At 50.2% G+C, this 27,494-nt stretch overlaps 1 protein-coding gene across 3 annotated transcripts in view; it reads right to left on the reverse strand.

Moving 5' to 3' along the window:
* Fat2 (FAT atypical cadherin 2) overlaps positions 1-27,494 on the reverse strand; it is an 88,705-nt gene that overhangs the window by 5,777 nt on the left and 55,434 nt on the right. For all 3 annotated transcript variants that reach the window (XM_063230673.1, XM_063230672.1, XM_003464475.4), the window contains exons 13-22: positions 26,692-26,925; positions 22,609-22,992; positions 20,584-20,798; positions 19,575-19,712; positions 18,929-19,072; positions 17,197-17,394; positions 13,355-14,165; positions 10,772-10,917; positions 6,869-7,310; positions 4,570-4,729 (exon numbers count right to left, since the gene is read on the reverse strand). In XM_063230673.1, the coding sequence (XP_063086743.1) occupies positions 4,570-4,729; positions 6,869-7,310; positions 10,772-10,917; positions 13,355-14,165; positions 17,197-17,394; positions 18,929-19,072; positions 19,575-19,712; positions 20,584-20,798; positions 22,609-22,992; positions 26,692-26,925 (2,872 nt within the window). The remainder of the gene's footprint in view (positions 1-4,569; positions 4,730-6,868; positions 7,311-10,771; positions 10,918-13,354; positions 14,166-17,196; positions 17,395-18,928; positions 19,073-19,574; positions 19,713-20,583; positions 20,799-22,608; positions 22,993-26,691; positions 26,926-27,494) is intronic.

Consider the following 27,494-nt stretch of genomic DNA (forward strand, 5'->3'; position numbering starts at 1 on the left):
GCTGCTGAGCTATACCCCCGGCCCAATGCTTCTGTGTTTAAGGAGTCACTTATTGCTATAAACTTTCAATACTGCTTTTGCTGACACCCCCCCCACAAGTTTTGGTATGTTGTTTCCATTTTCATTTGTTTCAAATAATTTTAAAATTTCTCTTTTGATTTCTTAAGTGACCTACTGTTCATTCAAAAGAGGATTATTTATTCTCCACGTACAATTTATAGTTTCTGTTGCTGTGGATTTCCACCTTCACTGCACTGTGATCAGAAAAGACACAAGATAGGATTTCAGTTCCTTCGAACTTGTTAAGACTTGTCTCATGGTCTAATACATGATCTGTTCAAGGTCCACGTGCTAATGAAAATGTGTATTCTGCAGTTGTTGGAGAGAATCTTCTGTAAAGGTCCATGATGTAGTTGAACTCTGGAGCACCTTTGTTGATATTTTGTCTACATTGCTCATTGGAGAGAGTGAGATATTAGTATTTCCCTTTATTGGGATTTATTTTCCCCTTTACATCTAATAGTGTTTTGCTTATAAAATTAGACTCCCTGCTATTAGGTATAGTTTTATAATCACCATATCTTTGTTTTTTAATCCTGAGGATTGAACTAGGGCCTCTGCACTGAGGTACATACCCAGCCTTTTTAATTCTGAAACAAGGTCTGGCTAAGCTGCTAAGTTGCCCAGGCTGGGCTCGAGCTTGCTATCCTGTTGTCTCAGCCTCTCGGAGTGCTGGAATGACAAGTGTGCACCTCCACGCCTGGCCCGCTGCATTTTCGTGATGAATTGATCCTTTGATCACTATGTAGTGACCTTGTCTCCACACAATTTTTACCTTAAAGTCTGTTTGTCAGATACAGCTATAGCTCTTCTTGCCTATTTCCAGATTCCACTTGGCTGAGTTGTTACTTCCCACCCGCTGACTCTAGCTCTCTGCGTGCCTTTATTCATGAGGTGTATTTCTTGCAGGCAGCATCTAGGTCTTGATTTTAATCTGTTCAGCCAGCCTGCACCTCTTAACTGAAGAAGTAAAATCCTTCACGTTCAGAATTCTGGTGAGATATACAGGCCTGTGTCTGTCACTTTATTTTCTTCTGATTGTTTTGAATATTTTCTGCTTGACTTACTCTTACTTACCTTTACAGTCTGATGGTTTGCTGCACTGATAATGTGATTCTCTCCCATGCGTTATTTTGTGTTCTTACAAAGAGACTGAGATTTTCACATGCTGTGATGATGGTAGTTACCTTCCTCCTTCTGAGTATAGGACTCTTAAGCATCTTTCATAAGGCCAGTTTGGCCATGGACTATGTTAGTTTTGCTTATCTTAAAAGGTCTTCAACCTGAAGGATAGATTCTGCAAAGTATAGTAATCTTGATTGAACAGTTATTTTCTTTTGGAACGTGAAATAGTACATTATTCCATACCCTCCTAGCTTGTATGATTTCTACAGAGAAATCTGTTGGTCTAATGGGTTTGTGCTTAAATTTGACTCGGTGACTTCTGTTGCAGATTTTTAAATTCTTTGTCTTGTACTGTTGACAGTTTACTGTTGTGATCAGGAAGTTTTCTGCTACTATTTTACTGACACCTTCAAGTTTTATTTCCCCTGCTATCTCATATGCTGCCATGAGGTAAATATCTGATCTTTTCATGGTGTCCCAAAGACCTCGAATGTTTTCTTTGTTATTTATTCTTTGTTTCTGTCTGAATGAGATACTGCAAAACACCTGTCTTCAAGCTGCAGGATTCCCTGTTCTCCTTGATCCAGTGCACTACTGAGGCTTTCAAGTTAATTTTTTGTTTGTTTGTTTGACTACAGACCTCTTCATTTACAAGATTTCTGATTGGTTCCTTTTAAACTATCTTTGCTCATTTATACCTTGCATTGCTTCACTAATTTCATTTAACTGTATATTCTCGTAGGTTTCAGTGAGCTTTTTAATAACCATTTAAATAATTCTTTATGAAGCATTTCACCCATTTCAATATTTTTGGAATCTGTTACTAGACCATTATGTTTAATTGGTACCTCCACCATGTTTATGGACTGGCCTTCCTAGTAAGTGGCTGCCTTCTGAAGTTACATCTTGGGGTGTCAGTTTCTCATCCAGTGCTGTTTTCTTCAGTCGGAGGCTGTGCGGGAGCTTCTTAGGCTCTGATTAGTGAGCTTGGGCAGAGTGTGTGCACCATATGAGTGTGGTGGGGAGCCCTCTCTCTGCAGGAGCAGGGACCCTCTAGCAGCTCAGGCCAGTGTGGTGTGTACCCTATGTGCTCACTTCTACACAGGGAGCGGTGCCCCCAGTAGGCCGATGGAGATTTCCAGGGCACAGCTGATCCTGACTCTCTTTAAAACTCTCATTTGTATTTGAGTATGTGTATGTTTGCTGGCTGTTACTTGAATTCGTCTCTGGCATGGTTACAGCAGTAGTGGTGAGAAGTCCAGGACGAGGGTCATAGCAGGCACCCTCTTTGGGGCCCTCATACCCAGTCTTGTCAGCAGCCTGTGATGAGATGAGGTGTGGGGGACAGGGCGGCTATGGCAGGAAAAGCTAGCTTATGTTCTTCTTTCCTGCTACTGGGGCCGCGCCTGCCTAGGACTGAGGTAGACACTAGGGGCTCTTCCCCCAATTTTTGTTTGAGTGCCTGCAGGTCACCTAGGGGTGAGAAAATTTCATCTCAGCTGAGGCACTCGCAGGACAGAAAGAAAGAGTGGGATGTGGTTGACTTCAGAAAGTTTCTCTGCCGATCTTTTCAAGCTTTGTTCCTGGGGCAGGACTCCAGCCGGGCCACCTTGGCGTGGCTCAGAACCCTGCCAGTGTGCCTCTACGGAGGCTGGGTTTTTCTGTGCCATGCCTAGCATTGGGACAGCAGTGGGAGGAAATGCGTGGGGGTGGTGGCCCCAGTCCCGACCCATGTGAGACAGCGGTCACCTGGCCATACTGCTCCCTGATTCCCCAGCCTCTGTGAATGGCACCCTGCTCTCCCTCCGTGTGACAACGCCTGCTCCCCACTCTGTAGCACCCTCAGTGGGTTTGTGTCACAGGAACTCTATCACCGAGGCAGCCCCCGCTGAGCCAGGGCAGCAGAAAGTCTCTGGGGTCCCAGAGGGGGGATGCATGTGGCCTCTGACCTCCAAAGCAGTGCAGATGCAAACTGAAGACAGCCCTCGGCACGCGCAGGGATTTCTGGGAGACGGCATGAACTCCTTTTCCAAAGTCGGCAGACTGTGTGGATCACTGACCTCTTAATCTATTTAGGCTGCAAGCACTGTGAAACTTTCCAGTAGCTAGGATCACGGGGATCTGTGCTGACAGTTTGCTGGGTCTCTCTCACCTTTACCCCTGCGAAGCAGAGTCTCCTCGTACTCCGGACATGGAGCCAGGGCAGCAGGTGCCTGTGTGTTTTGTTTTCTTGCTCTGATGCTGTCCCAGGTCACTGGGTTTTACCAGGTTTCTGTGTGCTGGCAGTTGAATTGCACTGTTTTCCCAAAGGTGCCCAGGCCAGGGGCAGCATCTGCATGTTACTTTGGTTCTTCTTTGGGGAGAAGCGAGTGAGTGCTGGGTGCCTGTGCTCAGCAGTGTCCAGTCCTCACCTCCGTGCACTTTGGAGAGATTCCTGGAGAGGCTTCCCCACCTAATGTGAGCCCAAAACATCTCCCAGAGCCTGAAATCTCTCCACAGACAAGTTTCTCCTTGAGGATTCAGTGTTGTGTTTTTTTTCCCAAGTTCCTCTTTGAAAATACAGACCCTGCTTTCTTGAAGTACTGTGCTGTGTCCCCACAGCATGTCTGATGGGTCACACTCCCTGTGGCAGGACAGGGAGCAGGGTGGGAAATGACAGTTCGAGTCCTTCTTCTCATCCGCATGTACGGTAATCTTGGGCAAAGCCTTTGTCTCTCTGCACCTCAGTTTCCCTATTTGTAAAATGGGCGAGTGGATCACATCATTGGCTGCACACAGGCTGATAGCATGGAGATCCCTTGGTAAAAATAAACCCAGGCCCATGTTTGGAGATTTGGATACAGCTGGTCTAGATGGGATCTGGGAAACTATTTTTCACAAGTTTCTCTCATGACTTCTTAAAGGATCCAAACAACAGGATGAGATTCTTGTCAAAATATCTTAACCTCTAGGATTCTAAGATCAATTTCTTTCCCTCACATTGCCCACTGCCAGGCACAGACAGCCTATAGTGCGTTTGAGATCGGGCAGCACCCGTATCAAGCAGATGTATTTTGCCTTGGCCACTTTCTGGAGAGTCACGGGGCAGAGAAAGCACAAATACTTATTTTCAGATTTCAGCAAAGATCGGAACCGAGGAGCTGGTGAGGAGCGTACAGTCCCAGGCCGTGCATCTGACTCAGTAGATTCAGAATAGGGAGTGGGGTATCTTGGGAGGCTGGAGGGGCTACTTCAAAGGACAGGGGTTTGGATACAGGATCAGAGGAGAGGGAAAAGCTAGAGGCCATGTCTCTGCAGTATGCAGTCCCTGGAATCCCAGCGGCATCTCCGGAGACATAGTGCCCCGCCTGAGTGCCGAGTGAAGAGCAGCCTGTCTGGACTTACCGGTCCCCCATGTAGGGGTGCGGGCAGGTGCAGGAAGCGCCTTCAGAGGAGGAGATGCAAGGACCCCCTTCGAGGCAGGGTGTGGAAGTACAGTTCTCGGCGCCTCTGCGTTCATCACAGTGCTTCCCAGAGAACGGAGGGGGACACTCGCAGACATAGCCTAGGAAAGACAGGAGAAGGTGGCGGCTGATGGAGTCACCAGCCAAGCAGGCGGGTGGGACTCGGCCGTGTGGTGGCCATTGTTCTTTATGCAGCCACCTGTGGCCAAATACCAGTGGTGCCCTGCTGAATAGGAACACTTGGTCCCTAGCCTTAACCTACCTACAGGCAAGGAGGGAAAACGGGCATCTGAAGAGTAGCTGGGGACAGAGGAGTTACAGTTACGGTAATAAACACTCACGCACGGTCACTGATCTAAGGGTCTTTGTGATTTAGCTCTTCTGATCCTGAATTCCTTGGTCTAGTAATCAGGTACCTGACATCAGCTGCGGTTCCCTGATCCTCTCTGGGCACAGGACCAGAAGTGGCCAAAGAGGGAGGGAGACACAGAGAATGTGTTCTATTTGCTCAAGGTCACACGGCTAGTAAATGGCAAAACCTGGAATTCAAATCTAGCTACTGGGCTATAATTATCTCCATAATTACGAAGAATTTAGTTTTATTAAAGGGAAACATTGAGGAGAGGGTAGTATAGTCTAGAAGCCCAGGAAATAGTTCATTTGAGACCTGAAAGATGAATGGAAATTAGGAGGAAAGAGAAAGCGGTTCAGGCAGAGGATTGTAAGGGCTCAGAGGAGAGGTTGTGGCGAGTTCAGAAAAGGAAAGGCCGTGAATGTGGCCCGCCCAGTGAGGAATGGGCACAGTGTGAGGTACAGGACAGCCCAGCGCACGGGGCAGCGGGGGCTGTGGGCACTGATTTACACTCCTCAGTAGAGGGGGGCGGGCCACCGGACAGTCCTTACAGGGCAGTGGCGTGCCCAGATCTGTGCTTCACTGAGGTCACTCTGGCTCCTGCAGGAGGTGGGATGTGTGGGGAGAAGCTGGAGAAATGGCAATGGGTCATCAGGGTAAAAGTGAGAAAACGGATGATGTCAGGGTGGGCAGGGGTGTGGGCACCCAGCAGCCTTGGCACAGCTGGTGAGGTAGAGACTGCAGTGGTCACGCTGTGAGCCACCAAGCTCTGGATAATCAAGACACTTCTTTGCGTACTCCAGGCACGTGAGTATGCAAATAGGAAACTCTCACACAGGTTCGTAAAGAGCTATGGATAAGATGGAGATGCCCATGTATGTATGGCTGGGAGGAGGGAAGGGAAAATGTTAGTTCATATGCACCATGGGGGACCGGGCCACAGTTAAAAGCAGTGAGTAAGAATTACTCATGATAGTACGAGCTGATCTGAAAAATCCGTCGCTGGGGCTGGGGCTATCAGCAGCATAAGCACTTGCCTGGCCAGTGCAAGGTCCTGAGTTCAAATGCTGATACCTTAAAAAAAATTGCTAAAGCTGGGTGTGATGGCATAAGTCTGTCGTCCCAGCTCTCTGGGAGGCTCAAGCAGGGATCCACAAATTTGAACCTAGGCTGGGCAACTTAGTGACTTAGGGAGACTGTGTCTCCAAACTTACAAATAAATAGAGGGCTGGGGATATAGCTCAGTGCAAAGCCCCTGGGTTCAATCCCCAGTATTGAAAACAAATAAGTGAACACGTAAAAAGTTACTTATTAATAACACATTCAAGTGTCAAGCTAGTCATATGCATTGTGTAAGGACCCGTTCAGAAACATTAACTGTTCCTGGTGGGGGCCAGAAGGGTGTAAAGGGTGGAGGACAGGTTAAAGGGGGAGAAGAGGTGGCCCAGACCACCAGTGACACTGAGATATGTGATTATATCAGCTCTGGGGACCCGGGGTCTTCTGCAACACCACAAAGACATGAGGAAGAGGAACAGCTCCTGACTCCCCCAGCATAGACCTAGCAGTTCCCACCCTGCTGCCCATAGCCTGGTGAGGGTAAGAGAGGGGTATACGGAGTTGGAAGGCACGAGTGTGCTGCCTGGCTCTGTACCCCGAACTCGCCTCTCCCACTGAGCATCCACCCTTGCCCTATGCAGCCCTTAGAGCCCTGCAGTTCCCTGAGCTGTGACATGGCACTGTGAATGCCTCTTTCTCCTCCTGCCCTCAGGGCCATGGGGAAGGCACTTGCTTTGTCCGCCTGCCAGTGACACGGGATTGCAAGCTCAATGCACCAAGGACCCTGAGGAGTCTGGGGTGAGCTCAGGCTGCCTGCTCTGGCTCTTACCTGCCCCAGGGGTCTGTGAGCACCTCCCACCGTTGAGGCACGGGTTCCGGCTGCAGTGGTCGCCATGCAAACAGCACTGGCTGAGGGCCCGTTTCTCCAGTAAACCTGCAGTCTTTTTGCCGTGGACCAGCAGCTCCAGCCCCTCTCTGTTGACCACAATGGCATCCAGGCAGCCCTCAAAGCCCTGGGAAACGTTGGAGGAAGAATTCGAGAGGACAAGGCCGCCCAGCACAAGGTGTCTTTTAGGCCGCAGAGCCCGGCACTTGTCGGGGACAGCGAGGGAGACGTTGCTCATGCCGTCCACTGACAGGCGAAGGGAGGTATCTGTCTCCTCCACCAGGATGGAGTGCCACTCGTGGTCATTCACGTGGCGCTGGGAGGAAAGGTTTCCATAGAAGCCACCTGGACAGCGGTATTCCAGCTGGGGCACTCCACGGGTCAGCTGCAAAGAAAACCCAAACAGCCATCAGCAAAGCCAGGAAGTCCTCATAAATCTGCCAACCCACTTCCAGTTCAAAGAGGGTTGCTTCCTGGGGACGAGCAGTAGTGTTTGGTGATTTTCAAGGGTGTTCTAGGCATTGCATTCGAGGGACAGAAAACCCCCCAGAGTCTCATTTGGCTTCACACATTGCATGGGACGATCTGAATGACAGTCATCTCCGTTTCAGGGCCGAGGAAACCGAGACCAGAGATGTCTTACTAGTCACGACCCTGTAGTTTGGAGTCTTCGTAGGCCTGTCCAGCTATCAGCTATTAAACCAAGCAGAAGAACCTTGAAAAATGTAAAACAGCCTTACTCTTGTCTCTTATTTAGATGTTAGAAAATGTAATTATTTTTCATAAAAATGTGGCATTTATATTAACATGTAGAGGCTTTCTTGTTAAAGGAGGTCAGAAATATTTTAAAATATTTTAAAATATTTTTAAAACAATGAAAAATAACAGTGCTGACAACCAAAGCCCATATAAGCAAAACTTCCCTCAAATCCTCAGCAATTTTTAAGAATGTGAAAAAGTTGTGAAATTGAGAAATCAGAGGCCTACTCTGGCGTACAACATTTTTGTTCACTCCCAGGAAGCAGGCTCGCCTGGGGCCGAATGCTTTTCTGTTCTCTCTGGGCTCGATCGTTTCCTCTGGGCTAACTCTGAAGGTCTAACCCACTTTCCTGGAAGCTTCCCACTTCCATGTCACCTTTTCTATTTGTCTGGGTGGACCCTAGCTATACCTTTATATAAGAAGGAAACCGTATTATTGCCACTTTCCGCTTAGACAAAGGATTAATGAAAATCAGTGCAACTCCGAGCACTGCGGTTACCTCGGTGGGAGCACAGGTCCATGCGCCTCACCGTCTCTCCTCTCGGTTGTGGCCTGGCTTTCCTGCTCACCCAACGCAAAACCACAATCATCATAAGCACCGCCTTCTCACACGCTCGCCTTCCTGTCTCTTCCTTCCTAGAACTCACACTCGGTTAGCTCCCAGCTCTGGAAAATCCAAGTCTGCCTTATTCTGCAGATGGCCAGAGAAGATGGGCTGCCTTCTGGCTGCCTTTCACTTCATGGCCAGCGGTCTCCAGGGAGCCTTTAATGCCGCCCGGTCACAGCTCTGCCTTAGGACTGTCGTGACCTCTCTCCTCTGACCCGGAGTGTCCTGCCCCATGCTCACTCCTTGCCTGGCCTTCCTACTGCAGCCTCAGTGGCATTTGGGGGCACTCTGCCACCCCATCTCTCCACCGTGGCTGGAGCCAGGATGCCCTAGATCCCCGCCTTGCTCCTCGAAGGCCAGGTTCTCCTGAGTCCTTGCTCTTGCCTACAACTGTTTCATTCATTCTAATCTCCAAATTATAGTCGCCTTGAACTTGATGATCCTCTTTGCAGCAGAATTGCATACACACGCCCCACCTCCACACTACGCTGAAGCCACTGGTGTCAGGGGACTCGGTGGCCTCCGTGATGCCATCGGGAATAAAACCTCTTCCATCTGCCTGGGCTCTGGGCGGCAAATCGCCCGGCTGATCACCACTTCCTCCTGGCGCGTGCTCTTCACGCGTGCACTGTCCTCACACGGGTTTTCCGCCCACTCTCTGGCTGCTTGTTTTTACTCCTTTCTTGGCCCCTCCCTTTGGGCCTGGCCCTTTCATGCTCATGTGTCTCATGGATTTCAATCCAGATGCCCACGTTCCCATCTGCAGCCCAGACCTCACAGCACTGTATGGGTTTGTCCACTTCTGATGGAGGTGTAACACACACGTGTGCAAAACAAGCCACTCCAGCACAGCCTCCCCCTACTCCGTTCGGGGCAACTCCGTCCTTCAGGTTGCTCAGGCCAAGATTTCACTCCTCACGTTCTTGCCTACCTACACGCAGGCTCTGAGAAATGCTGTCAGCGTCACCTGTGACATCTTTCCAGAACCAAACACTGCACCAGTTCCTCTGCCATCACCCTGGTCTCCATTGCTGACCGCTCTCACCCAAACTGCCGCCATCACCTTCTGATTAGATCTGGCTACTCTGGTCATTTTTCCTCTAAAGTCTGTTTTCAACACAGCAGCCACGAGGACCCCTGCCATGGTTTATACCTACATGTCCTGCAAAAGCTGCCTGCATTCCTAGGGAGGGCTTTTGGAAGGTGACTGGATCACTGGGGCATTGTAGCCGACTCTATTAGGAGGTGGCTTCTGGTCAGAAAAGGCAGGACACTGGGGCATGACTTGCAAAGGTTTACCTGCCACCACACCCGCCCCTCTGTGCACCATCCTACCTGGGAGCCAGCTGATTACACAAGGACCGAAACCTCTACAAACTGTGAACCATGCAAGCCTCTCTTCTAAGTTGCAGGTGGCAAGTATTTCGTCCGGCATGGGGAAAGCCACTAAACCAGACCCTTTACAATGCATCCGATTATGTGATTTGCTGCTCAACAAAACCTTCTCATACCTTCCTCTTTGCTCGTTATAGAATCCATAACCCTTCCGTGGCCCACAAGACCTGGATAGATGTGTCCCCATCCCACAATATCTCTGGCCTCAAATCCCACTGCTGCTACCCCTGGCCCCTGCTCTGGAGCCCTGGAGAACTCTGCACTGTTCTGAAACATGCTACAGGCTCTGTCAGAAGGCCTGTGCCTTGCTCTTCTGTCCACTGAGATGTCCTCACTGATGTCCACATCGCTGCCTCTCTCACCCCCTTCAAACTGTTGCCAAAATTGCAACTCCCCTCACCTGGCCCCTCTTAACCTTTTCTTTTGCCTCCTTACCTGTAACACTTGCATTCAAACTAGTCTATGACCTCCCCATTTGTTATGGGTCAGTCTCCCTCCTGTGGAATGAAAAGCTCTATCCCAGACGAGACTAGAACAGCACCTGTCACACAGTATAGATTAGATGCCCATTAAATGTGCTGAATGACTGAACACCTCCCACCCACAGAAGCCAGCTTTCTGTGTCACAGTGGGAGATCAGCCCATGTGACAGAAGTGTTAAAATCAGGCAGGGAGCCGAGACTTCCCACAGGACCTGATGGTGAGCGCTGAAAGACTGCTGAGAGGAAGTTAACTTTTCCTCATGTGGCTTTATGCTAGTCGTGTCACCGTGAGCAGTCCCAATGGTAGCCAACCCTTGGAAAACACCAGCCTTTTACTCAGCAAAGACAGGCACAATGCCAGGGTTGGGTCGACCCAGCCATCTCCGCCTGCCCTCTGGGGCTCCCTCTTATTACCCCACAGAGCCAGCAGCCCAGCACGGGGTTATCAATGGACTGTGGTACGCCTGTCCCATGTCCTGGCCCACTGGTCAGCCCAGGATTCCTGAAAGTGATTTCCTTGCCAGGAGTTGGCTTCTTGGACACATCATGCCCCCTCCAGCCCCTTGCCCTGGTGTGACATGCCCGAGGCAAGAGCGCCTTACCTTCAGGGAGATGGGGGCCGTCTCGTTGGTGAAGAGGAGGACGGCATGTGGCTGGAGCGTTTTCAGAGAGAAATGGATGTGCCAGTTCCGCCCCTCTGCAGGTCTGTACTGCACGTAGCTCTGCCCGTTGAACCGTGTGGCAGTACCTGCAAAAGCCACCAGAGGGATCAGTGCCACAGACTGACTTGTTTCATTCAGTTCTTAGGTGGGGGAGTCTCTTCCAGGGCCGCACAGCTGAAAGACCTGCACACCTCCCCCTGCCCGGGGACCACTGCCCAGTTAGGGGTCAGAACCCATGAGCCTACATCAGAAGAAAGCTAGAGTCGAGCCAGGAATCTAACCAAATGCATGCGTGGAAATCAACATTTCTAACTTACACCTTCCATGTTACAGGATTTCTGACGTCACTCGGGGGAGAGAGAACTGCAGAGGATTTTGCACATGTGCGGGATTTCCTGAGCACCAGGGTTTTTACCTGGTCCTTATATCAACAGGACTCTGTAATCATTAGGTAAGCGCTTCCACAGTGAACAACCCCCCCCTGGAGTTCAGGAATATTCCATGATAAAGGGGGTTGAAACAGATGGTTGGCCCAACTTTCTGTAAAGTCCAGCACCCCCACCTCCTCTTAGCCACTGCTAAAGCACAGGTGCACAGTAAAAGGTCTAAGAATTCACCTCTCCTCTGATTTTTCAAGTGCATCTGATGCTGGGACACGCTTACGTGGATACCCTTAGGAACAGCGAGCTGAGCTCCCTTTGAGAAGTGCTGTGTTAGTTAAGCACTGCCTTCTAGATGTGAGTTCAGCTATCAAATCATGCCTAAACACCCAGAGTTTGCCAGGGAAAGGATGAATAATGCGCCCCAGACACCTGAGGGAAGGAGAACTGTTGAAGAGCAGGAACCAAGGCCAAAAAAGAACAGAAGGGAGACCAGGCAGCCTGCGGCTGCAGGGGCCCAGCATCCAAGGAGCCCACCCACTTGAAGCCTAAAGCTCTCCGACCTGGCGATTCCCGCACAGCAGGGCATTGTTGCACGGGGTGGGGGGCTGAAGATGGGCAAGTCAAGAACCCCCAAATGTGGCTAAATATCAGGATCACCCAGAGAGCTACTTAAAACGCAGAGTCCCAGCTCTTCCTGTCGTGGATCTGGGGCAGTAGGTCTGGGTGGCACCTGGGAATCGGAGTATTAAAAGTCATCCTGGGATGAGTGTAGCTGGAAAAGAACCCGAGCGAGGCTTCTGAGATATGGGTCATCCCCTGGCTTTTTTCTTGGTGCTGGTTCCACAGATTTATCCAGGTCGTGAGAACGATTGAGCTTTACACTCATGGCACATGGATTGATTCTTGGAGTGTCACACTGCATTAAAATACATTTTTCAAACCCTCTCTCAAAGTGATTCTGTTATTCAGTGAGTCTGTCTAGCATTTATCAAAGCACAGCCCTGGGGTCACCTGCTTACAGTTAAATGTCAATTGTAAGATTCACCCAAGAGCTTCTAGAATGTGGAGGGTGCACCCATGAGCAGGCATCTTTAAAACGAAGGTGAGCCTGTACAATGTGGACCTCTAGAATCTCTGCCATCTGCTGCCAAGTGGTCGAGAGAGATCTTTCAGCCGCATCAGCTTTCCCTGAAGCCTGCGAAAGAATTTCCAGAATGCAAACTGGATGGCTCTGTAGAGGGGAGGCTGGGCCGGGGAGAGGGTGATGGTCAGCCGAAGGTGGCATCCCTGCGTTCACCAATGATGAGGCGCTCTAGAGAACTGGTTAGACTCAGTCAGAAAACTGAGTTCCAGGAGAGCTCAGGGAAGTTTCTGGTTAGAACAGGAATTCACATATGGTACCCCACAAAGCATAAGCTCCCCAACTGCAGTTTCAGGTGCAGGTGGGCTAAGACCCTTCTCGGGGAGGTGACTTGTGTGCAGAGCTGACACACAGCAGGCTGGTTATGTCATCCCTGCTCCCCAGTGATGACAGCCACCATCCATCCTGGCCTGACTGTGGGCCGGCTCCCCAGACCAACTCCAGGAGGCAGTGCTAATACTGCCTCTGCTATATAGTTTAAAAACTGGAGCCAGGAGGATTTTGATAACAAATGCAAGGCTACACAGCTAATAAGTCATTAGGCTACGGTCTGAAGCTACACTGAGTCTAGACTGTGAGCTGACATTAGCAGGCTATGGGAATAGCATTAGTAACTTGTGTTTAGCAAGCACTTTCTTCTGTGTCAGGCGCCCTCATCAGCAAGTACCTGGTATTTCATGTTCATTCAACCCCTGTAGCAGCCAAGCCCAGACAGAGGACGTTGAAGCCAGTAAGGGGTAGAGCTGAGATTTGAACCCAAGCAGCCTGATGCCACAGTCTGTGCTCTTTCCTGCAGTGTTAAGCTGCCTGCTGTATTCTCACTGTTATTTGCAGAATTCCCCAAAGTGCCGGAAACCGGGTTATCATCTGATGACTAGATTTTGTGAGGCTGCAGTGATATGCAGCATCTGGCCTCGTTCCACCTTTCCCAGCTCCCCACCGAGCCTCTGCGGGCTTTCTGGGCTCAGGCAGAGCCTGACAGGAGGGCCCACTCCTCACCGTTGCAGGCACAGCTCCTCTCCAGGCGATGCCTCGGCGTGAGGATGCTGAGCCTGGCCGTGCTGTATGTGGGCCCCACCTTGGGGTCCAGGTGCACCGTCTCTTGGCAGGGCTGAGCCTGGCAGCTGGGCCCCTGGCAGGGTACCACAGGCATGGCTGATCTCATCTGAATTCCCACCGAGTGCTCCATCTCCTTGGCTGAGTGAGCGAGGATGGCTGCCAGCTCCTGGAGGTTATAGAAGGTTCCGGAATGCCCCTCCAAGACCAAGAGCACGTCCACCCCGGCTGTGGTGTCAGCAGGCTGGAGGCTGGCCAAGTGGATGTTGGCCCGTCGGATGTCCAGCTTGTTGCTAAGGAACCGCAGCAGGTTCCGCCAGTGGTCGCTCACCAGCTCTTCGGGCGTGAGCTGGTGGAAGCCGAGCCACAGGGCCTGCCGCAGGGCCTCCTGCCCCGCGTGCCACACATGCACGTGGACCCCCGCAGTGGTGGAGAAGGTCCCGTCACTGACCGTGACGTTGAACACATAGCGGCCATGAGGCAGCCCCCGGGCAGCGATGATCTTGCCGTCTGCAGTACCCACCGAGAAGCTGCTGCCCAGGGACCCCTCTGCTGCCAGGCTGTAGGTCAGGGTGTCCTGGGGGTCGCGATCTGTGGCATGGATTTTACCCACCATGCCACCCTGGAACGCCTCCTCCCCAACGGTGATGAAGATCTCCAGAGGGAGGGCGGAGGGTGGGTATCGGCTCTGCTCCGTGACGCGGATGCTGACCCACGTGGAGGACGAGAGTGGAGGGGTGCCACTGTCTGATACCTGTAGGCAGGACCAACACTGCCGTTAGGTGACACAACTGGGGCCCTGGGAGCCCTGGCTGAGGCTGGCTTCTCCGGGGCCCCATCTCTCTGTCCCACATGCCTGACGACAGACTTGGTGCACTGTCACGTCTGAAAAGAAATTTAACTACAAAAGCATATGTGCAATCTATGGATTTTCTGAAGGTGGGAGTTACAGCCCATTTCCACAGGAAAAGGTTCAGTTTTCTCTCGGTCACCTCTCCAGGAGAGACACAAACGTGGACCGTCTTCCTTCTGGAAGCTTCCTTGTCTGTCTCTTCCCTCAACAGTCATCAGAGCCTCTTAGCAAATCCAAGGCACCCCACCCAGCCAAGGAGATTCAAGATTCTCTTTGTCAGTCACCAAATATTTCTCACACACCCCTGCCCAACTCAATACAAAGCCCGCCTCTGTCTTCCTAGGGCACTGTCACGTTCTCTGCTCAGTCGGGGTCTCCACGGTATTCCCTACGGAAATAGCTCGTCCACTAATGCTTGCTGGAGACTGGGCTGATATCAGTCCCAGCAGCAACAGCTAATACTGCTCACAACGTGATGTACCTAACACCAGCTACGACGGTAGCTCATTTATATAACTACTCGTTATAATACGGAGCTAGCAGGAGCTGAGTACAGACCATATGCCAGTGACTTTGACATGCTAGGAACGTGTTTTCCTAGCTCAGCTTTCTTATGAGATGGGGACCATGAAGTCTCCCATTTTACTAAATGCATCAAGCTCAACTCACCCTAGGTCACAGCAAGCACGAGCAGATGCGGCCTGTGCAGATCTGAACTCGGAGTTTGTGGTCAGTTCCTGCTCACTCGCCTGTCTATGCTGCCTCGCCATGGACAGAAGCAGAAACATGGAACAAACCTGAGAGGGTGGTGAGGCCGGCCGTCGCTAGGCACCTGCCTGGGCCCAGCCCGTGGCCTGGGTCTACAGCATAGGAATCAGAAGCTGACCTCCCTCTGCTCCCACGGCAGTCAAGCTCACGCCTTTGGTGCTGGGGATACTCAGCCTCAGTCTGGACTTTCCCTATGAGCTGCTGACTCCCTGCCCACCATTCCATTGACACCTGGACTTTTACCTGCAGGGCATCAGCTATCCCCTCCCTGTGTAAGGGTGGGCAAAGCACAGCCTCGTTTTACCTCCTAAGCCTGCCTCTCCTCACCCCTCCTGAGTGTTCCCAGGGCTCTGTTGGGCATGAGCATCTCCTCTTTATCAGTGCCAGCAGATCGACAATCAATTTGATTGTTCTTTCTTCTGTATACACCCACATCCAGGCCATCACGAACTCCTACCTATTTACAGATAAAAACTGTCCCAAGCCTGCCCGCGCCTTCCATTCTCACCGTCACCAGAGATCTCAGAGCCCCCGAAATAGCTTGGGGGACCCTCAGCACCCTGCCTTGCTGAGTCTCCACAAAGCTTCAGTGTGGCCATCTGGAGATGCGGAGACTGTCCCTGTTTGAAGCCCTTCTTACTTGCTTAGGTTAGAATCCAGAAGTGTCACCAAGGCCTGCAGTGAGGATGCCATATCTCCTCGGCTTTTACCTGTTGTGATCAGTTACCATCAATCATTTTGGTCCTTCATAGGACTGAATGTTTGTGTCTGTCCATGTTGATTTCTTGAAATCCAGCTCCCCATGTGATGCATTTGGAGGGGGGGTGCCTTTGTGAAGGGAACCAGGGCCCATCTAAGAAGAGGCCAGTGGCCAGCTTGCCGTCTTCCTGCCATGCACAGCACAGCAGAGGACCCTTTCCAGAACCTGCCTGTGGTCGCTGTGCAATCTCAGATTTTCAGAATGATGAGAAGCAGATGCCTGCTCTCTAAGCCACGGTCTATAGTATCTGCCTCTGGGAGCCCGAATGGACTAAAGCTGGACCTCTCAGCTCCCTGGTCACAAGCTGTGGACTGTTAGTCACACAGTGCCCACGCCGTGAGACTGCTGTACGCCCTGGCCTCCCTCCAGCTTCCTCCTCACCATCGCTCCCTGCTTCCTCCTGCACCACAGCTCACTTCAAACTCCTCCCCAGCTCGAGACCTTGTTCATCCTTGCTCAGAACAGGCCTGGCCACCCCTCTCCCAGCTGGCTCCCCAAGGCTCCCCTCAAATGTCCCCTGTGTGAAAATCCATGGGGCCCCTATCTAGAGCTTCTTATCACTTCATTTCTGTACTCTAACTTTTAAAGATGTTATTTATCTGTTTATTAGTATCTCGTTGTGTAGCCCAGGCTGGCCTTGAACCCATGGCCGTCCTGCCTCAGCCTCCTGAGGCTCCTGACGGCTGGGATTACAGGTGTGTGCCACCATAGCAGCTGCCTGTTTAGATTCTAACTATGGAAACAAAGCCATGAGGAGGAACCCCACTCCTTTATCCTGGTCTGTTCCTGGCAGACACTCGATAAATACCGTTGAGAGCCTGAACCACTGAATGTAAATGAATGAAGACCACATCATTGTAGTGCAGAAACCCACAATACTAGGGTCTGCTGGACTTGGGACTTCAGAAAGGAATTTGGGGAATGAAATGGGAGAAAAATGTTTGACCACTGTTCTCAGGTAGTTTCCATACAACCCACGCCACACAATCTCATGCACGGGGGCACAGAGTCGCTCACTGAGCCCACGAAGTCCTGTGAGGTAAGGCTCCCAGCGCCTGAGCCCCAGAGTGGGTTCTGGACACACCCGGAGCTGGAGTGGGTCCTTTGCACAGCACAGGCGTTTGGTCTCTGCAGTCAGAGTGCTTGGGTTTGGAGCAGCCTATGTCCGCTACATCTAGAGAATACTATAAGTCTGTCTCTTACTTAACCTGTGTGCCTCAGTTTCCTCATCTGCACAGTGGAACAGTAAGGAGCATGATGAGGATGTAATGCAGGGGTGCATGTCAAGCACCCAGCCCAGCCCGATACTCAAGTGCCCCTTTTCCTAATAACAGAAGCACTGGCTGTGTGTGTCTGTCGTCCCCACTGTCACCACCATAAACCAGGGGCCAGGCACACTCTCACCTCGATCTGCAGCTGGTACTGCTCCTGAGCGGCCCTGCTCAGGCCTGCAGTGGTCACCAGCCACCCTTCTGGAGTCACTCGGAAGGCAGAGCCAGCGTTGCCCTTAGTGATTCTGAAGGAGTACGGAGGGCCGTTCTCCGGCGAGTCGGGGTCGCTGAGGATCAGCTGCAGGACTTGACTGCCGACGGGGGAGTTCTCCTGAGGGCAAGAGGAGTGGGAAGACAGTGCCAAATGAGTGTCCCCGGCCCTCCTCTGTGCATCTTCTGGGACCCCTTAGGGAGGAGGAGTTCTCGGCCCTCTGCCTGCACCCGCCTGGCACCATCTCTGCGTTCTGTCCTGCTGCCTTTTCGAGCTGCTGCCAAGGGCAGTGCTGGGTCTTAGAAACAAAGCTTACTGGGACCGGAAGGGTCCTTAGGGACCAACGGGAAGCCTTTGGTCAACGAGAGGTGACTCTTGAGAGGTCGCAGAGCTGATGCATTGTAATGATAAAATAGTAGCTGGAGCATGTGGGAGGGAGCAACCAGCCACTCACAAGGGGCCTGTTCTTCAGATCACTGTACTCAGTGTCAGGCAACTTTAAAAATGAACAGGTTAACCAAGAAAATATGATGGCCCAAGTATCATTTCAGCCTTTGTTATGAAATGTGGGAATTGAGTGGTTTATCACACCGATGCTTCAGTAACACAGTCTTCCCCACCCACAGAATCTAAGACTGACAGCTGCCCGGCCAACAGACCGCGTTTCTCTCATTCTCATAAAACTTTGCTTTTGTTCAGGCACAGAATGGCAAAATCCTTAGGCCACAGGTGCCCGTCTTATAAGTTTACAGAGGAAAATTAGTCCAAATCCAGTTCCCTGGGCCAGGTTTTGGTGTTCAGAGTGAGGCTATAATCTAGTCCTGACCTTGAGGGAGGTTTATTGAGTGATCTTTCTGAGAACTTTTGTGTGTGTGTGTGTGTGTGTGTGTGTGTGTGTGTGTGTGTGAGAGAGAGAGAGAGAGACGAAAACGGATCCTTCCAAAGAAGTCCCCTTCTGTGTGCCTTTGCAGACCGTCAGGCAAGCATGTGAGTCTAGAGCTGTAGCAGCTCTTTTGCCATGAGGGAGAAGGTGGAGGAATTTCAAAGGCATTAACCCAAAGCGGTGACGTTGCTGCTTACTGAAATAACCGAGTCTGGATGGAACATTCCATCATCTTAAGAAGTCTTTGTCACTTCACAAACTTGTAGTCGTATCAAAAGCATTCTGACTCACATAAAGCTGCTATTAGTGGGACCCCAGGTGACGGGTAGGACCTGAATTCTCTCTTGCCTACTTCCTTGTCTCCCGTACCTCTTAGAGCCTTGACAATTCCTCCACAGAAACACAAGGCTCTCTTCAAATCCCATTGCGAACTGTTGAAAATGACTTAGGACCTAGCAAATCTTCAGGGTTTAAGGCCTGAGGTGACTTGCCATAGCTCTAGCATGTTTTTCAGCCTGTGGAGTAGGTATTATCCCCTTGACAGGGATGTCGTGAGCCCCCGAGGAGCAGAGGGCAGGGAAATGCTTAACACCATCCCTGGTATCTTCTTTCCATAGCTCATAGTCCCCTTCAGCTGCCCGCACCGCCTTCAGGGATCTCAGTGGCAAAGCCACAGCTGCTGTTTACATCGAGGGCTACCCTGAGGAGACCTCCCACTAAGGGGGACAAAGTGGGAGAGAGGCTTTGGGAGCCCGTGGGGCTCAGGCATACCTGGACAGCAGTGCTGTAGTTGAGCTGGAAGAATCTAGGTGGGTTATCATTGACATCAACCACTTGGACATCAATGTCCACGTCCGAGTGCAGAGGGGGCTGCCCGCTGTCTGTGGCCCGCAGTTTCAGGGAATAGCTGGATGTCTGTCACAAGATGCCCAGTGGCAGGTTAGCAGCAAGGCCCCTTGGGTCTGCCCCTTGACTCATTGCTAGTGTTTTTGGATAGATGGGATGGAGATGCCTGCCTGGACCCACCCTCATTGCCCATCCATGGCACTGTACCACTCAGGCTCTGGAGTCCCGAAGAAGTGGGTGTGATTTATAAGTCAGTTACTAGCTCTGGGGTCTTGAGAAGGGGACTACACTTACTCGGGGATAAGGTCAGTACCAGTTTCTTGGGATCATCTGGAGGACCGAATGATGCCATGCATGGTAAGCATTTAGCAAAATGTGCAATGCTCACTAAGTGGTGGTGGTTCCTGGCATGACCCAGTGATCCCTGATGAATGGTGACAAAAGCCTGAGCTCCACCAGGGGATGCTCTGGGCAGGGGTGGGTGCTGGCTACAGTTCATGCTGCAGACCTGTAGCAGGGCCACACCTCTGCTCTGAGGAGCTCACAGGGGACCCTGCCATCCATTCCTTACCTGTTCCCAGTCCAGGGCCTTGGCCACCTGCAGCTCCCCCTTCTTGGGGTGGATGGTGAAGTGTCCGAGCTGATTCCCTCCTACGAGGCTATAGGTGATGGCGCTATTGAGGGGTCCATCCTCGTCAGTCGCTGACACCTGTGGTGGGGGACAGTGATTGTGAATGGAGGCACAGGAGGGACCACAAAGGAACCTTAGCCCCGAGAGTGCAGAGGAACAGATAGGTCTCTGCCCAGGGCTGCCACTGGTGGTCATCCTTGCAAGAAAATCACAAGGAAGGATTTCAGCATGCCACTGTGTTCCATTCATAGAGCAGGGTGCTGGGAGGCTTGGAGGAAAGAGATGGACCAAAATGAATACATCTGTGCGGAACTGGTTTTATGGGTGATTCTAACTCGGGCAAAGTATAATCAGACTCATGAGGGTGCAGAACACACTGATCCATTCCACCTGGGGAAATCAGTACTGGATTTGGGGAGCCCTGAAAGATAAGGAGAGCTCCTGGGAGGGGACAATGTGCACCCAGAGGAGTGACACTGCTGATGTCTGGGGAGAGGGCACGTTCAGGTAGGCGGGGAAAGCAGGAGGAGGGGACAGGAGCTGTGAATGTCGGTGTCCAGAGCCTGGTTTCACTCCTTAGGAAGGGGAACAACTGCATATCTAAGTGCAAAGGCGAGTGATTTGCTGTCTGCCCGTCCCTGTCCTCTACCGTGTCACCCACTGTGACCAGACCCTGGCAGGCCTCTAGGGCCTGGTCTGTCTTCCCTCTTTGCTCTCCTGCAAAGCTTGCCTGTCCCGTGCTATTCTATCAGAACCCAACTGTATCAAAGGGCTCTGGTAGGTCCTGTCCCAAGACATGGTTTGGCTGAGTCATTTCCAATCAGACCCAAAACTATAGCATATTAATTTGATAAGTGAATCTATGGCCACAGATGACCGGGAACAGAGGGAGTGACGTAAGAGCCCACCCAAACCCGGCCCCACAAAGAGTACAGTCGAGGATCCTTACCGTGAGGATGATGTCACCCCTGATGGCATTCTCTAAGACCCTTGCGCTGTACAGGTCCTTGGGGAATCGGGGGTGGTGCTCGTTGACATCAGTGACATTGACCACGATAGTGGTCACGTCGCTGAGGGAGGCAGAGGCCTTCCGGATGCACTCGATGGACAGGAAGTACTTGGGACTTGTCTCAAAGTCCAGGCTCCTATTGACATATAGGATCCCTGAAGGAAAAAAGGGGCCACAGATGCAGCAAGGCAGGGAGCAGGGGTCCCGTGGGGCTATGACAGGTGATGTCCTCCTCTTGTCTCCCTCTTGTAAGGGTCTTTTCTCTTCTCCCTTCATCTCATTGTTTTTTCTTTTACTGTAATTCCTAAAAGCTGTGTTTCCCTCATTTATTTCTGTAACATCTCATTTAAATCTGTGCTGCTAAATTTATGTCCTTAAGATCTATATGGGAGGGATCAGGCTGAATTCAGCATCAATGTTAGCAATAAAAAAACAAAACAAAACAACCAGTCAGCTGAAATCGTCACCCAGGAAGTGTGGTCAGTCTAAGATTGTTGACTTCACCCAGTCACAGCTTTTGATCCAGACATTCTCAGGAAATACAGAGGCTAGAGAGGTGTGTTTTATGACATCATCAGTTTGACTCAGGCCATCCAAACTGTGAAAACTTCAACCAGACACCTGACTCGAAATATTTCATTAAGTACTTGGTGGGGATGTAGGGAGAAGGTCAGTGTCTAAAAGAGGCTGTATATCAACCGATGCACTAGGTAGACACTGGGGGGGGGGGCTGATAAACCAACTTTAAAAACGAATTTATGACTACTCTGAGAAACTGCCTGATTGGGTAATGGCTTATATTAAGGAACTGTTACCTGTTAGGTGTGATAAGGTACTGTGGTTTTGTTTATAAAGGGAGTTGTCATTTAGAGATTCATACTAGTGTATTTATAAGTGACATGATACAATACCTGGATTTGCTTTGAAATTCCTCTAGATATAAAAATGAGGAAGGAGAATACACTCTAGTGTATCCAAAATAACTAAAAGAGTCTGAAGTTTCCCAACACACGGAGATGATAAAGGTTTGAGGAGACAGAAATGCCAGTTATCCTGATCAGGACTCACCTATTGTGGGTCTGTTCTGAATCACTGTGCTGTAGCCCCATAAAGATGAGCAAACTATCACGTGTCAATTCAAAATCCTGAAGAATAAACTAATTCTGGATAGTATTTTTGGACAAGAGGAAGGGAATTGGAGGGATGAATATAAGATGATTTTCACATATGAAAATTCTGAAGCCCAGTATTTTATAAAATTAACATGCACTCATTTAAAAATACATAAAAAATGAACTTCTGGAAATGGAGAAACAGAACAAATCTCAGCAGTGGATGTGAGTGCGGGGCTGAAGAACAGAGATCCAGCCAGACTTGTGTTCCTAACACCTGAACCTGGGCAAACACTATGCTATTCTGATTATTCAATGTTTAAAATCTCCATAATAAAGACTTCTAAGAAACATACTGCTCCTTCTAGGTGGCTGTGTGAGAAGGCAGACAAGCTCTATCTGCAGGGGAGGTTGCTGATGGGGTGACCTGGGCAGCCCGGGCCCCCAGTGAGCCTGCAGGGACCCAAGGCTGCATGGCTAGGACAATTGAGGGGTGTTTGCCCGGTTCTTTCTCTTTCCATGGTCATAAGGGAAAATGCGGGATGCTTGGGTATTTGAGGGGTCAGGAAGAAGGGCAGCAAATCTAAAAGCGGGTGATTGTCCTGAGCTGAGATCTGATCCCAGCTGGCCTGGGCTGACACTAGGAGGCCACCAGCTGTGGGAGGCGGGTGGGTCGCTGAGGATTTGGGACAGGGAGCCCTAGAGGTTGGCCTGGGGGGATTAAGGGAGGCTCCTGCATAGGTGCCTCAGGGTGCAAGGAGGGACCTGGCCACAGGACAGACGCTGAGACTGCAGACAGGCTCAGGGGAGTCCTACCCCGTTTGGTCCCTGCCCGGTGCCGCCTTCCCCTCACCTGTGCGGGTGTCCAGGCGGAACTGGCCTTGCTCGTTGCCGCTGACCATACGGTAACCGGTCTTCTCAGCCCCGGGGCGGGTGAGGGCAGCCAGCGACAGCACCTGAGCACCAGGTGGGGCGTCCTCACGCACCTGCAGGCTGTGCTCAGTGTTGAGGAACACGGGCAGGTAGTCTTCCAGGCCCACTACAGACACCGACACGGTGCCCAGTGTGGACAGTGGCATGGGGACGCCCAGGTCTGAGGCACAGACCGTGAGCTCCAGTACCCCCTGAGGCCTCGCCTGCAGCGGTTTCTCCAGTCGAATCACCCCAGTGGCAGCATCGATGGAAAACTGGCCTTCAGCAGAATCCGTCAGAGAGTAAACCACCTGGGCGTTGGTGCCTGTAGGGAGGACAAGCGCTGAACCCTGGCCCTGCCCACAGCAGGCACAGTGAGCACTGGAGGGCAAAGAGGGGTCCCCCAAAAAGGCCAGTGGTGCAGAGCACAGAGGAAGTGAGGCTCCTTCAAGCCAGGCTTCTTGCCTGGTGCACCCAAGCCCTCAAAAGATAGGTTTTCTTTGGGAGCATGGTGGAGTGTATAAGAGTGTTAGGTGCCCCTTGAATGCAGAACAATTGCTGCAGTATTAATTATATCAAACCTTATTTCCACGTACTGATACATACGGAGCTGGCTATGATACCTCCTTCTCTCTCTAAATGGCTCTGACAATGCAGATAAGGTCAGCTGAGTCCTGATGGGTAATATTTAAAGCCATTCCGACAGTCCCGTTTCCTCGAATAGTGCTCGCTGTAAAAGATCCCAGCGCAGAGGGATGGCAGAGCCACTCAGCTCCAGGAATGTCAGCTGGGTAGGAGCCTCCGAAGTAAGAGATTATGAGTCCCCAGGACACAAAAGTTTACATATCAGAAACTAAAGCAACAGCCTCCTAAATTCTTTCATATGCAAGCCCAGTCAAGTTCTGCAGACTGGTCCTTGAATATTGCAAAGATGCTTTTCTCCGCACCTGGCCAGCCAGCTCAAGTTACTCACCATCCTCACTATGCCTCATCCTCGAGCCTCCCCCTTCTTCACAAGATAAATTCTGGGCGAGGCCTTGGATCAAGCGTTTGTCCTCATATCCTCATTGGGTTGGGCTTAGGACCCCTTGGCTGCCCTTAGTTGTGAATCTGTCTGGGAATCTTTACTCTCACTGTGGGTTGCATCAGAGGTGGTAGTTTGGAATTAACTTGCCGGGATTCCAATAACATCTCAATGGGGTTGCACATATAACTTTTTGGATTGAGAGGAAGGTCAGAAAGGGATTACAATACTTGGGTTACAGTATTCTTTATTTGAGATTACAGTGGTGGAGCAATGTGCCAGCCTATCAGGCCACCTGAAAATGATGAGTGGCCTCAGGGTTAGGGTCCAGTGTCAGTTTATACATGAAAAGCGAGTGAGATATAACCACTTCTAGTGAGTTCTTTGCTTGTGATAGAATGGTTCTGTGTCTTGGTTATGCTGTTGTTTACACAAATTCATGGATAATATTACACAGAACCACACACAAACACTACATGTGTATAATATAAACCCATGCTGCACATAAACAATACAGACACACCCATTTCCATGACTACATGGAAAATGTAGTGGCCCTGGAATAGGGCTCAATCCAGCTAATAGTACTTTTTGTGAGATTTTAGAAATATTTATTTATGTATTAGGTTGTATAGAACTTCATGTACAACCAGCACTTTTTGATTAGCAGTATTGTCCAGTGCCAATTTCCTGGTTTCCCTGCACTATAGCTGGGGAATCTGGGTGAAGTATGCTCTCTCAATACCATTTTTTAAATTTCCTCTGAATCTATAATCATGTCGAAATTAAAAAGTTAAGAAAACAAACACAGCCGTGGGAAGTTCTTAGTACATCAGAGTGTTTCTGCGGTTTTGGTTCAGATTCCTACTATTTTCCTGGGCTATGAAGCAATTAGGTTATATAGAGCCCACAGTGTGTGAAAAATACCAGAGTTTAATGCTCAGCTATGAAACCATCACCCAGTGGGATACGTGGAAACCCTGAGCCTAAGGCCTTGTGGTGGAACAGAGGCAGGAACTGCCTAGGAGAAGCGTTAGTTTATACCTGTTAAATGCACATACCATGCAGCTAGCTGGTTTATGCATTTTTACAGGGAGAGCGTGAGTTTTCAAGCAACAGGGAGATGCAGGTGGAATATTTGAGTAGGATATTTGAGCTGCGACACACTGAAGATTAATGGTAAACTAATGCAAGGCCAGAGACTGTGTTCTAAAAGGCAGGTAGGCTTTGGACTCCCTTTTCCTTGTAGAAAGGGAGGCTTGGGGCAGGAACAAGGAGTCATCGCCTCTGGCGACAGAAGCACCATGGGAAGTTATGGGGTTAGAAGAGCTAAGGACTCTTCTAACAGAAGACTGAGACCTGGACCAACAGACATCAGGTCAGAAAAAAATGGCACTTGATAATTGTCTGAGAAACGTTGGAAGGAAGGGGCTGCTTAGGAATGGGGAGCTTTCGGTCCCTGGATCTGCAAAAGTCGTGGTCAGCTGACTTTTGTAAATGTTTGTAGCCATTAGGCAGACAGGTAGTTGAAATGGCTAATGGTCACTCCGGCTCCGCTGTATTCTGGTCCTGTCTTAGAAACCCAACTCTGCACCTTAGACAAGTCTGTCCACCAGCACCTGTTATTCCCACACCTTAGCGAGGCCCAGCCACCCGGCCTTTGCACTCACCCTTCCTAGGACCCCGCATTCCTCCAAAATCTCTGTCTTCAATACCAAGCTAAAGTGCATTGCCTCTAGAAGTCTTCAATTTACTTGATATTTAAAAGGCAGAATTAAAAAAAAAATAAGGTATTGCTATGTAGTTCAGGCTGGCCTGGACTCACTATGCAGCCTAGGCTGGCCTCAGACCTGAGGCAATCCTCCTGCCTCAGGCTCCTGTGTGCTGGGATTGCAGGTATGTACAAGCACCAGGCCAAAAGGCAAAATGTTTGACGCTGCTTTTGTCATGGTTGTCATCATGTCATTGTTATCATGATCTGCATCATCCTATGTTAATCTGATGACTTTGACCCCAAGGTCATTATTTTAGTCTATTTGAATTATAAAATTTGATCTGGGAAAGTGGGACTGCAATAGAATATTTCACAATGGCAGGTGGTGCGATTGGTACAATCAGGAACAAACACCTTTGATGAATCCCATGTGCTTTATGGATGGGATTTGATGAATCCCATGTGTGATTGTACCCCCTTCCCAAGTTTGCATATTGGAAACTGAATCCTCAAATTCTTATGCTAATGCTACTCGGAAGTGGGGCCCTTGGTAGATAACTGGAATTAGATGAGGCGATGAGGTCACTGGTGGCTTTAGAGACCCAAGGTGGCACAGGTGCTCTGTCTCTTCACGTGACACCCTCTGCTGCATTACGATGCAGCCAGCAGGTCCTGGCCAGAGGCGGAACAGATGTCACCACCATGCTTGACTCTCCAGCCTCCAAAACTGTGCCAAATAAACTTCTAGTGTTTATCAGCTATCTAGGCAGAGGTACTCAGCAGATGACAGGCTAAGACACCTTCTATGTTTTAAAAGCGACAGAACTAACCCCCATGAAAATAAGGTCATTAAAATTAAAACACAAAATGTTGAAAATAGTTCTACTTCACTGCCCAGAGATTAAACACAGAATAGGCTTACTGGAATTAGTGTCAAAAATTTCTTTTGAGGGCTCAATTAATTAAAGCTGGATAATTCTGGTTAAACGTGTGTATTCAAAATGCCTAGAGATTCAATGACCAGATTGAAAGTTCTCTGGATCTAAGTGGCTTGGGAAGAACAATGAGGTTGAAACACCCTATACCTGCCTCAAAACGTGGCTCAAGTCACCTGTCACACCGTACCAGGTCTCCTGCCATGCACAGACACTTTCCACTCTCAAGCATGCACACACTCGAGGTGGAGGCACAGTCCTTACTAGGGCCAGAGAGGCCAGAGAGCCGGATCCTCATCAAAGTGAGCGGAAGGCAGAAGGGCAGACTCGAGCGCTGGTCCTTGTACTCACCTTGGTCAGGATCCCGGGCGAACACCACAGCCACAGGGGTCTTGACCGTGGTGTTGTCAAAGATGGCCACAGCACAGTGACTGGGGAAGAACCGGGGGGCATTGTCATTCACATCTTCCACATGGAGGGTCACGTCTGCCTGGCACGATCGGCCCCCTCCGTCTGTCGCCTTTGCGACCAGGCTGTACATGTCCTTCCTTTCTCGGTCCAGGGCTGTGAGTGTGGTCAGCTCTCCTGGTGGAGAAATAACAGGAGCTGAGCTTTCTCTGTGGGAAGTCACCCCAGCAGGTGGCCCCTGAGAGCCACAGGGGAGAATCCGGGCCTTGCAGAGGCCAGGGAGCGTACACAGTGGTCAGGAGAGCTACTCCGCCTGTGTCACCTGACACCCACCTGTTTCCTCCTCCTTCCATCCACAGCCACCACTGTCAGCCAGAAACCAATAGACACCTTCAAAGTCAATTAGGCATTTATAATATATAAAATGTGTTTGTCTTTTGGCCAGTAACTTCACTTCTTAGAATAACCTGAAGATTAAAATACACATATAAGGATATTCTCTGTGGCAATGTTTGTAAGAGCAATGTACTGAAATCTTCTTCTGTGTCTTTCAAATAGGGATAAAAATGAAGTATACTGTGACTTGGCCACATAGTAAAGTATTATGCAACTAGAAATAAATCATGACAGAACCTTATTCCAGCCTTGGTAATATCTGCAACATACTTATCGGTGAATAAGAAAGGCAAGTTTCAAAGTAGTAGTCTGTTTTCACGAAACAGTGAGATTTTGGAGATGTATGGAAT

The sequence above is a fragment of the Cavia porcellus genome, unplaced genomic scaffold, assembly GCF_034190915.1.
Source record: "Cavia porcellus strain 051 isolate PalLab524CR breed Dunkin Hartley unplaced genomic scaffold, mCavPor4.1 scaffold_19, whole genome shotgun sequence".
NCBI lineage: Eukaryota > Metazoa > Chordata > Mammalia > Rodentia > Caviidae > Cavia > Cavia porcellus.